Raw genomic sequence first — 12,548 nt, 5'->3', positions numbered from 1 at the left:
AGAAGGGAATTTAATGAAAAACACATGCTTAAGAACTTCCATGACATCTTCTCACATCATTCAACAAGGGACAATTCCAAACCATTTGCTGAATGTAATATACGAAATTTCTTTGTATCTCTCCTGCAAATTAATATCAGAAGGTAAACATAAAAAGCCATCTCCCTCATTTCCAAGGAAGTGCTTGACTTATCCTGACATAATCAAGTTTGGTGCATAATCCAACTTTTGATATGCTATGATACATCACACTACACCCAATTTTACCTGATTATGACCAACCACAAGAACATAAAGAACTCTTCTTGAATTTTCAGTTCAATATCCAAGTCCCCAAAGCCTCGATTCTCCACTTAACTTTCACAGAAGGCTAAAAAACTGAGAGGGAGAAAGCGGGGAGAGTGTCCTGGTTTCAGCTGGGACGGTCAATTTTCTTCCTAGTAGCTGGTATAGTGTTGTGGTTTGGATTTAGTATGAAAATATTGATAACACACTGATGTTTTAGTTGTTGTCCAGCAGTGTTTAGACTAAATCAAGGATTTTTTAGCTTCTCCCTGCCAACAAGAAGGCTGGAGGGCACAAGTTGACCTAAACTGGCCAAATGAATATTCCATATCATCTAACATCATGCCTCCTATATAAACTGGCGGGGGGGTTGGCTGGGAGGGGTAGATCTCTGCTTGGGGACTGGCTGAGCATTCGTCTACAGATGGTGAGCAATTACATTGTGCATCACTTGCCTTTCTTGGGTTTTATTTCACTCTCTTGTTATCTTCCTTTACATTACTATTATTATTACTTTACATTTTTAATTTCAACTATTAAACTGTTCTTATCCCAGTCCATCAATTTTACTTATTTTCAGTTCTCCTCATCCCAACAGGGGTGGGGAGGAGTCAGTGAGCAGCTGGCTAGTGTTTAGTTGCTGTCTGGGGGACAAAGGGGGAGAAAAAAACCCCAAAAAGCGGTCACTAAACCCAGGAAAAAGAATTCTACTTCTACCACCACTCCACAGAGCAGTTATCTTAGACAATTCACTGTTAAGCAAGAGGTTATGGCACAGCCTCCCCGAAAAAAAACATCAGGACTGCTTCTGCATTACCAAGTTGTTTGTTATCTTGTTTCTCTTCCTAATTAAATTCACAAGAAAAGTTATCATGGTCAAATTTTCAATACAACAGAGACTATTCATCTTCTCTAACTGGTAGAGTACTTGAGAGACTTTGTGTAAATCTCACAACCGTTTCCAAAACTCTGATGTTTCCTTGCAACTGCGAGAGGGGAAAAAAAAGAAAGCAAAACACACACACACACACACAAGAAACCTTAAAAAACCCAACCACAAAAAAAAAAATCCCCTCACAAAAAAAACATTCCCTTGCAAACATAGAAATGCAAGTTTCAAACTATCCTACATTGAGAACATTGACACGTTGCTTATACTTCCAGAAACTTCCACCTAAATTTCAGTTTCTGGTAAAGGTCTATCATTTCTGAGAAATCCAGTTGCAAAATTCCTTATAAACTGAAGACAGATGAATAGTTTTCAAGACACTTCCACTGAGACAGTGACAACAACATCTATGCCTTTAGTAGTCAGTGAGTTGATATCACAAACCTGACTGGGTACTTTCATCTGCTCTTGAGAGACAACCCACTCATATATGTAAGCAGATATTTCAACTAAGCTTTAAAACAGACTACACAATAAAAGACCTCTGAGAAGCTGCCTCCAAAACAAATGCATGAAGAACCAATGATTCAGGTCTTCAAAACAGGAAAGCAAAAAACATGCATTTCCAAAACAAAAGGGACCACCATTAGAAATGTTTGGAGATGAGTTTCAAATGAAAGCTACATAGTAACCTTTTTGTTATTATGAAGAAAGCAGTAACATATAAAGACCCTACATTGTTTACAGTAAGTTTCTAGAGTTTAATAAAAAATTCATGAGTAAAGAGATACTTGAGAGATACTCTCTTACTAGCTCAAAAGAGACATGCAATATTTTGATATCAGAGATTGCTAAACTGTGGCTCTACACAGATATAATTGTTCATTTGGTACTGCTTCCATGCTGGTACACTGATCCTGAAAAAAACCATGAGGAAAAACATTATTACTATTTTGGCAAATATGCAGGTTTTGGGGTTTTGTGAGGCTATTATTTGATTGCAAAAGAAAGAAGAGGCAGCCTACATAAGGAAAACAAACAAGAAACCCCTACATCGTACTATCTTCCCCAATTATAAGTCTGAGCCTCTTGAATGGTAACAACACTCCAGCTATTTAATGCCATGTGTTGTCAGTATCAAGATAAGAAAAACACAGGTGATTTAACGAGAATTGAGATCTATTGATGCAGTGTTTTTAAAGTCCTTGTTCCAAAGAGGCTTCAAGTGCCCTGTCCAGAGCCCCATTCTAGCATCTATTCCTTAATTTTATCTTTTGCTATCATGACACAGTTTTATACCGACAATTTAAAATAGTTTAGAATAGGATAACTCTCTTTTTCACATGCATTTTAATTCATTTTAACTGATTTTCTACTGTAGCTATCTTATATGATGACTAAGTACTTGAAATCTTTTTCTGCAAAAAGGCCACACAGCAAGAAGTCAAGGATATGCATACACATTCAAAAGCTGTTAACCTGATTACAAGTTAATGCACTTACCTGATTTGATTTCTCTACTGTGCTACTGGGAACCTCTGTGGTATCCTTCACAAAAAAGTTATCTATGATGTGTCTCTCTGCATATTCCTGACCACAAATTGGACAGCGGATAACACCGACTGGGGGGGAAAAAAAAAAAATCTGATTATGCTTCCACAATTTAAGATTTACTAAACAACTTCAAAGACAGTTTGTAAGGATAAATACTTCAAAAGGATGTTTTAACAGTTTCCTGTCAATAAGGTGTGTAATAAGAAGCTACTTCTTATTTATCACAGAAGTAATCTTTTACCTGATGATATGTTCTTTTTGCCTTAATTTTATAGAAAATTATTTCTTTTTTTCTAAAGGCAATGTGTTCTCATTGACAATTTGTTGTTATAGAATGGATTAAAGTAAACATTTATTAATGTGGAATATTAATTAGTGACATTGAGCAGTATTGCATACAAACACATACATGCCAGCACATCAGGGAACAACTCTAAATCAATAAAATACTGAGTCCTGGTTGAAGAGCTGAGAATCAATAACTCAAAGAGTTAAAGAACTAACAGTTTTCTAAAAAGAATAAAAAGGACAAAGTCAAGTTCAAAACTTGGGGTTCAATAGTATGTAGACTAGACTGAAGTGGAAAATATCTATATAAGCATTTTAAAGTAGACATCTTTCCTAAGTACAGAAAAAAAAGTCAGATTAGCATTGAGGCCTGTTTATCATCCAACAAAAATCTCTAAAACGGCCGGTATCGACATCTTGCTTTAAGAAAGTTATCACAGTAATTACCATCAAAAAAAGAAAAACATTGAAACTGGTTTAGGATGAAATTATCATTTAGGACATGGAAATCATTATGCAAAGCCTACAGTTGATGGTAACATAAGTCCACATTGAGTAAGACTCTAGACCTATAGCTACCATTTGACGAGGAGTCATGATTTTAGGGCCTTAAAGAAGACCAGAGGCACTATTTAACTCAATGAATTTAAAACAAGTATATAATTCAGCACTTGTATATCTAACTAAATCAGCATGGGTTTAATTCTGTTCCTGTTTCACTTTTACAGTAAAATGTAGAAATGAAAAAACTATTAAATATTTCTTTTTCTACAGAAGAACTTAATTACTTACTATAAGCGTTTCACACAAAAATTAGATAACTCTTCATACTGTTCTTCCAATACACACTAGAGATTTAACTGGCCAACCCACTATAAAACAATTCTCCAATAAAAGTCCATCAGTTTTACTAAATTAGCTCTTCCTTCAGGAAGTTTATCCAGCAGTTTTCCATTTCTGTGCAAGGCATTTCACTTTCATCTGAAAGGCTATGATGTTAAGCCTGGTTTTATTATAATCGCCAATTTTGTCAGTCTGAATTTCAATACATATTTATTGAGCTTCCTTTGACGTATAAATTCTCTATTTTGGCTAAAGCTTTTGTAATATTTTTAATACCATCATTGTGATGGATAATTAAGAAGTCCAGTTCTGGTAAATCAGGTAGTTAAATGAACTCAAGAGCACTGAGCTTCTTTTATTAAGCAAATTGATTTACTGTAGTTAAGAGTGAACAAATCTCCATGTACTTACTGAAAAAGACTATTTTTTACATTTTTCACAACTATTGATTACAAATCACCCTCTGATCCCCCACTGCTCACTCTTGACCCCAACAAAATACAGTGCTCTGGGCCAGCACAAGTGACTTAGTCTTTGCATGCATTTGGTAGAGTAGTATGGACAGAGAATGAAACTGGCAGACTGACTCAGATATGATTGGATTTCTCCTGCTCTCCCACACTTCACCTTCAACCTGCTTCAGTAATTAAATGCACTACTGCTTACACTGAAGCAACATGAGAAGCTGCACAAAGATGGGAAGGGGACAAGACCACCACTGAAGATGAAACACGGTGTCGTTGTCTTTTAAATAGATCAGTTGTATTAAGCCAAGTTTATCAATTAGCTTGAACTGAAAACAGGATGGGCCAGGAAGGGGGGCAAGGCAAGCTAGGAAATGTACTAACATAAACCAAACATGTAATTTACATTTTCACCAACTGAGTACTGCCAGCTACCTGTTCAGGACATCACTTAGAAATTCTAGACATAGATGGGAGAAGGAGAAAAGAAGAACTACTCAAATCTCTCAAAATCCTCTTGAAACTTTTTTCTAGAATTCCTTATGCTGTCTAGCCTTAAGTCTTGACTTAAGTCATTAGTCCAGGATTATAACAAATGCAAATTTACCCACACATAGTTGCAGAAGAAAGCCTTGACTTGTAGACTGCTACACAAACCAGTTTTAATCCAGGACCACGGATTTAAGTGAAAATACCTAACATCATAATGTCAGTGTAACTATCACAGCCAGGTCACTTTTATGCACACAGGTGGCAACATAAGCCTTTTAGGCATGAAATGTGAAACACAGATTAACCAGGCAGCATTCCTTTCAGGCCCTCATCTACTATTCTTAATGTATGCAAGGCTTTTTCAGAAATGTACCAAAAAATAGCAACCGTGTATGGTCTCCTCTGCACTTTCCATGAGGGAAATGGAAGGTGCACACAAAGTGCTCTCTAGATGTTTCTTCAGGAGTGTCACACTTGAAACAAAAGGGTCATGGCAAATACAGTACCCAATGAATTCATGAGGGTTCATTTCAGAACTTCAATCTAGCTATCTCAAAGAGACACTCACAGAGACATGTAGTACACCAACATTGGAATTTCTGCCCAACCTCCTTATCAATAAACAAATAGTACAGTGGAGTGCACTGTATCATTGCCACAGAGACCCGCAGAACATGCTGAGTTGGCATGAGAGCTGGCAGTTACAGAACTCATTTATCTAGGAGAGATAGTTACTGGGAAGAATACTATGGTTTACAATGAACCTCAAATTCAGACCTTCCTATGGGAAAACAGAGGTAGAAGAGGAAAGACAATGACTATTTTGGAATGAAATGGAAAACATGAATAAATACAAAAACAATGTTTTCCAAGTTAAAACAAGATTATATTCAAGTAAAGGCATGCTAATTTAGCAAAGCTCATGATCAAACATATCTCTGTTTCAATATTAGAATTTCTACTGACATTATCAGAGTTAGCTATTGTAAGTACTGAAGTTGTACTTGGAGACAGTGCTTTTCAAGTAAATTCTTACTTTGCAATACTAGTTGCAGAACACAGCTTTTTGTATAAAATGATAAAACTATGCATAGGCCAAGCAAAGTTTTCAGCAGTTCATCCAATACCAACTGTACAGTTGTCAGACATCACAGACATGATGGGATTTCAGTTAGTTCGTGTTGTTTATGTTGCTTATAGACCAAAATACACCAGCACAACCCTAGGAGCACGCACCTGTAAACACCAGGCTGCCGAGAGTTATAAATATTAAATATTGGGAACAGAAGCTGCAAAGTCACTGAACTTTTTAAGTATCTGTTTCTGAAGACAACATTTATTGTTTTTCATGTTCAGAGTCCTATTTCAGAATAAGATTTGGTCCAGTAATATGGTACATTGGATTTACACATCCAGGTTTTGGTAATAGGAGGCAAGGGTGAGCTGCAGGGGTATCCTCTGTGAGGAGACGCTAGGGGCTGTACTCATGTCAGACATAGCCAAATCCAGCCAGCTCCATGATGGACCCCACCACTGGCCAATGCTGAAATCATCCACAATGCCAGTGGCAGCTCTGTGTACATGTTTAAGGAAAGATAAAATAAATCCTGTGCAACAACAGATGGGAGAGAGTAAGAAAAACGTGAAGATGCCAGGGTCAGTGAAGAAGGAGGGGAAGAAGTTGCTCCAGCTGCCAGCACAGATTTCCCTGCAGCCCATGGAGATGACCATGGTGAAACAGAGTGTCCTGCTGCAGTCCATGGAAGACCACATTACAGCACCTATCCACACTGCAGCAGGTGGACATGCTCTGAAAGAAGCTGGAGCCTGTAGGAAAGCCGATGTCAAAGCAGGTTCCTTGTATGTAACTTTGTAGGTTTTATACGGAGAAGACAGTGCTCTGTGATGTTGCAACCTTGTGGGAGATGCAGAGAATACACAACATTATGCCAACTACAATCTTTGTACCACTTTGGAGGTCTAGCCCAGTGTAGAATATTGCAAACTATAGAGGGCTCATGCTTCTTCCTTTCCCTGAGTAAAAAGGACTCAGAAGAGCATTGAGAAGTGTCACGGTCCTCAAACTAGTCTACTACATAACACCATATATTACAGTAGCTTAAGATAAATGTTATTTAAAAGTTAGGAGGAAAACTCAGATAGATGTATGCTAGAGTCTGTTGGTATAAAAAATGGAAAGAGCATATAATAAATATCAGCATATTAATGACTTGATTGTTTTAATTTATTATTCCTACTATCTCAAATCATATTACTTACAATATATTTTGTATGTACAGTCATGATTTGATTAAAAAAATCACAGACATGACTTGAAACCTTTTTCCTAATCCAGTTTTCCACTACAAAGACTTAACTCAGACCATGCATAAGTATCCCCTCCTAGGTCCTGTGATGGTAACAAAACACAGTCCTGCACACTAAGGATTACTGCTCTCCCCAGCTTACTAATAGACCTGACAGAGGAGTTTGACTTCTTTTGGTGCATGAAGAATCAGGTAGGTTTAAAGTCATAACCAACAAATACTATTAAGACAGACAGCTGAAGCAGACATACAAGCTTTTGCTAAGTAATCAACAGGTGCTGTAGTAGGCAATTAATTCTAACTTTTTTGAACAACAGAAAGGACAATGATATTTTCCAAATATATATCTACTTGTACTTCAGCGGTTACAATAACCTACAGGAAGAAGGAATGCAATACAAAGGCAAGTTAACACGGTTCCAGCATTTTCCTGCTACATTCCATGTATGCATTTGCTTTTAATTCATTGGTACACCTTTTTCCCTCATAAACATTTAATTACATTTTAAAACTCCATACACAGAATGCAATTCTTAAATTAACTTCTGAATTCATTAACATTTTCCCCATTGAGTCCCACTTTCCTAGTACTACAATGAATCAAACTTTTTAAGTGTTAATGTTTGGAAGCCATCATGCAATAGCTTTCTAACCCTGCTTAATCTTATTGCCAACACTTCCTTCCTCTTGCTTCAAGACACCTGCTTTCTGAATTGTTCTAAAATTTATGTCAGTGCTTTCAAGGCTGAGAACCTTGGCAATTATATTATGGGTCAGTTCAAGAAGATTCAAATTCTGAGTAATAAGATATGAAAAGCCATTTAGTTGACTCTCTTATATGAATTTGTAAGGAAAAGAATGCATTCTTCAATAAACTATAGGAGAAGCATACTGTGTCACTAAAAGAAGAACTACATTACTAGTCTAAAGGGGGAAAAAAAATCCCTAAACTATTTTGTCACTTATTGCCCACCTCTCCCCAAATACTCAGAGTTGTGTTAAAAGTAAAAAGGGCAAAAGAAAAGAAATATGTGGAAAGCTGCAGCAAGAACATTATTAACCATCACATTGTGGAATAATCTAATAAAATTTTACTAATCCAAAAATTATTTCTGCAACTGATATTTGCTACATAAAGTATATTTTCCTTAAGTACATTACCAAGCCAGCCCAAACTTAGTATTCTCACAAAGTAAAAATAAACTGCATGCATTGTCAAAAAAATATAACGTAGCAGCATCAGGACAAGGTTAGTATTTTGGCTAACACTGTTCAGGTTATGCACATTTCTGGAAGGTGAGGGTCTTTCGTTTATGCTGATTAAACTAGGGGTAAGGAAGATCTCTAATTTCACATTAATGTTTTGATACCCAACTAATTCTTGCCCCAGTCATTTCTAAAGAGCTTTAAGATATTTGTGTATGATTTGAATAATATAATTAAGAAACTTACAAGACCAACTTACTTTTTAGTGAACAAACTAATTTTCTTTCCTGAAGAATTGACACTTGTTATTTTTAATGTCATTTGCTTTCAGAACACTTAATCTTGCACTACACTCTAGAGACAAAGGGAATATCTGATAAAACCAGATGTCCTACTACTCAGAAGAGGAAGCAAGCTGAGATCAAGTTACCTTTCCTATTCTTCCTTACAGTGTGAGAGAATTGGAAATTGGGGAAGGGTGACCTTACACTTTCCTATATTTGCCTAAGTTGTATCACTCCCTATCACCTACATCCTACACTTTAAAGGAAATGAACACTGAAGAGGATCCAGCAGTGACTCCAGCACACCAGAGCAGCTAGTAGGTTTGCATAGCAAGGTTTTGGTATCAGAGAGGCTACAGTGATGGCTTGTGTGAGAAGCTGCCAGAAATTTACCCTATATCTAACAGAGTCAATGCCAGCCAGCTTCAAGATAGACCGGCAGCTGCCCAAGGCCAAGTCAGTTTGTAATGACGGCAATGCCTCCGGGATAACATATTTGAGAAAAGGAAAATTACTCTGCAGGAACACACTGCAGAAGGAGTGAGAATACGATAATATCTCTGCAGACACGAAGGTCAATGAAGAAAGAGGTGGGGAGGTCCTCCAGGCACCACAGCAGACATTCCCCTGTATCCCATAGTGAGGCCCTGCCCCTGCACCCATGGAGGCCACAGGGGAGTAGAGATCCACCTGTAGCCCTGGAGGACCCCATACCAGAGCACATGGATGCCCCAAGGAGGCTGTGACCCTGTGGGAAGCCTCCACTGGAGCATGCTTCCAGCAGGACCTGCACATGTATGGACAGAAGGAAGTCCACACCAGATCAGGTTTGCTGGCATGACTTGTGACCCCATGGGGGATTCATGCTGGAGCAGTCTGTTCCTGGAGAACTGCACCTCATTGAAGAGACCCATGCTGGAACAGTTTGTAAGGAACTTCAGTCTGTGGGAAGGACTCACATCAGAGAGTTTCATGGAGGCCTGTCTCCCATGGGAGGGACTGGAGCAGAGGAAGTGTGAGGAGACTTCCCTCTGAGGGGAAGTGGGGGCAGAGCCAATTTGTGCTGAATTGTCCGAGGGAAGAAGGAAGGAGTGGGGAGAATGTGTTTAAATATTTTGGTTTTATTTCTCATTAACATTCTCTCTTCTGATTATTAATAAATTGGAAAACTAATTTTTTTCAAGTCCAGTCTGTTTTACCTGTGACAGTTATTGCCAAGTCATCTCCCTGTCCTCATCTCAACCCATGAGCCTTTTGTTTTATTTTCTCTCCTCTGTCCAGCTGAGGCAAGGGAACGGTAGAGCAGCTTTGGTGGGCCCCTGGCATCCAGCCAGGGTCAAACCCGTCACAAGGAGCACTTAACCAGAGAACACATCAGATGGGGCTTTGAGCAACCTGGTCCAGTGGAAGGTGTCCCTGCCCATGTCAGGGGGGTTGTAACTTGGTAATCTTTAAGGTCCTTTCTAAACCACTCTATTCTATGATTTTCTGACCTTCAGAAAGCTTTTCCATTTTTGACTGGACTTACCCTTCCTCAATTGCCTCTTTGTTTCAAACCCTGTGTTTCCCCTCAACCTTTTGTCAAGGTTCAGTCAGTTAGCAGCTGATTTTACATAATTACTGCCAATTTAGAATATTCACTCCTACAGAACCTTGTTTTCTCTAGTGGTAACAAGAAATCCACATCAAATGCAATCTACTGCTTCAAGTCTTGCAGTGCTCTCTACCATGGGGCAAATGCAGGGGGAATGGGAGAACCAAGAAAAAAAACACCATAGGATTCACCTGTAAAATAATTCAGAGTTTATTTTTGTAAAAAATATCCTATAAGGTTTTTATTTTAATTAATGGAGCAAGCGTTTCTAAAGTGCTCTAGTGGGCAGGTGAAAATATATTATTTAACTTGGGAGGAGTTCCGTAATCACCATCATGATTATTGTGAGGATGGCAGATGCTACGATCCCACATTTTCCTCTACTCCTTTGCGACAGGATAGTTGTTTATGCAGATGTATAGTGAGCTGGATGAAGAGTATGTAGCTGTGAGTAGGAGTAGAGTGAAAGACCTCCACCCTTTTTAGCAGCATCGGCTGCATCCACACATACAAAGATCAAGCACCTGTGAAACCTTACATTAAGACTTTGCTTGAAATAGGGTCAGACACCACACTGCTAAAAAAAGCAACCATGCTGGCTCCCTTGACTATTCATTTCTACTCCATGCCAGCACAAGGATTTATGCTACCATGCAATGAGCTGGATTAGGGAATATAAAACAGATTAAATGGGGCTGTGCTAGGAGAGAAGAGCTCAGTTCCACCAGAATAGATGGCTACAGGCTCACAATGTGTATGCCTCCTTCACAGAATGCCAGCCTACATTTTAGACATGTCAGGGAAACCACAGCACATTTTTTTACTCTTCTTCCCAAGTTACATGCTGCATCCACCACAATGCCATCTTCAGCCATTCAGCAGCATGAATTTAAGGCGTAAATTGTATTTCCAACTCAGTTCTCAATTTCCTGGGAGTGCATTCCAGACTACTAAAGCATCCTGGGACAATAGAAGGAGACTGCTCTGATCTGCCCCAGTTTCGGCTCATTTACCTCTTCAATGTAGCGAACAGGTTTCAGAGCCAATTTAACAGAGCCACTGAATAATGATTTGTAGATGCAAAAAGGTATTTTTGTAGATGCAGAGTCCTTTACTAAAAAAGGAAGGCTTAAGAGTTCCCTTTCTTCAGTATAAAACAGTCAAAAAAACCCACCAGTTTTGTGAAAGAGAGCTCTCCTCATTTAATAGAGTGCTTGGAAGCAATTGGTAACCAATTGTACCTGAAATGAGAGAGTCATTACAGAATAAATTAATTATGCTTGTGTAAGGCAATTTTTCTTGGTTTTACTGAAGCCTTGTTTGAAATTTTAATTATACAGAGTACAGAACAAAAAATATTAACACTGAATCACATATACAGTTATTTTTTTTGAAAAATGGACAGGCTAGTTAACATTAATAGAAGGTATATCAACAGACTGAAGACAGTGCCAGCTGCAAGACTTTCAGCATAACTACACAGAAAATCAAGGCATTCCAATTGTGACCTACAGAATCTTTTCTCCTCTCACTGCATATACAGACGACATTATATTTGCAAGGTTTTTCATTAAAATCCATGGGGTTAAACTGGTTTTATTTACACAGGTCATGTTTTTCTGTTAAAAACAAACATTTAGAAAACTTAATTCAAGAGATGATATCATGGGTAATAATGTCTGAAACAATTTTTAAAATAATTACTGCTTTCCTCTTGTTTCTCATTAAGCCACTACTGGTGCTGCAAAATTGGCAACTTCTTCAAACCAGTTTGTACCAGAAAAAGCTGCTCCTATCTAGTTCTGACAGCCTGCTGTTGTTAGTGGAGGGGAGATAGGTTAAACCAACAGGCAAGCACATCTCAAGGGGAAACTGGCACCTACTGCCAAAACATAAACATTCAAAGCAACCATTAATCTAGCAGATAAGTTTATTAAAAATCAGAATGCTTTATTTATCACCCTTTAAAATGTAAATAGATGAAAACCAGACAAAGACTACTAGCTGTAATTCCCCCCTCTGGAAGAGTGTTACAGGCCAGTTTTTATGCTGCAGTGCATTGACTTTCTTGGAAAGCACTGCAGAGCTGAATTAAAATATTTCAGCTGCACTGTGAAATGGTTCATTGTTTTTGTTATACATGCCCAATCTTCAAACATTTCAAATATCGCATATTAGACTTCATAAATTGTAGATTTTGCAAGGGCTGATTCTCCAGCCACTTCTGAATACCCTAAGAAATGCTGAAGGGAGAGTTTACGCTGACATCCAAGGCTGTCCAATGCATTTCCTTCACCAACTGTCATAACGTTAACAAAGGGA

General features: G+C 38.1%; 1 protein-coding gene across 1 annotated transcript in view; it reads right to left on the bottom strand.

Moving 5' to 3' along the window:
- The window catches only part of TRIM24 (tripartite motif containing 24), a 65,284-nt gene that overhangs the window by 38,991 nt on the left and 13,745 nt on the right, over positions 1-12,548 (bottom strand). Inside the window, exon 2 of the mRNA XM_062011106.1 lies at positions 2,678-2,796. Coding sequence (XP_061867090.1) covers positions 2,678-2,796 — 119 coding nt within the window. The remainder of the gene's footprint in view (positions 1-2,677; positions 2,797-12,548) is intronic.

This window comes from Colius striatus, chromosome 1 (assembly GCF_028858725.1).
Source record: "Colius striatus isolate bColStr4 chromosome 1, bColStr4.1.hap1, whole genome shotgun sequence".
In the NCBI taxonomy this organism is placed as follows: Eukaryota; Metazoa; Chordata; class Aves; order Coliiformes; family Coliidae; genus Colius; species Colius striatus.
The sequence above is the reverse complement of the archived record's forward strand: the minus strand, read 5'-3'. Positions and strand labels throughout refer to the sequence as shown.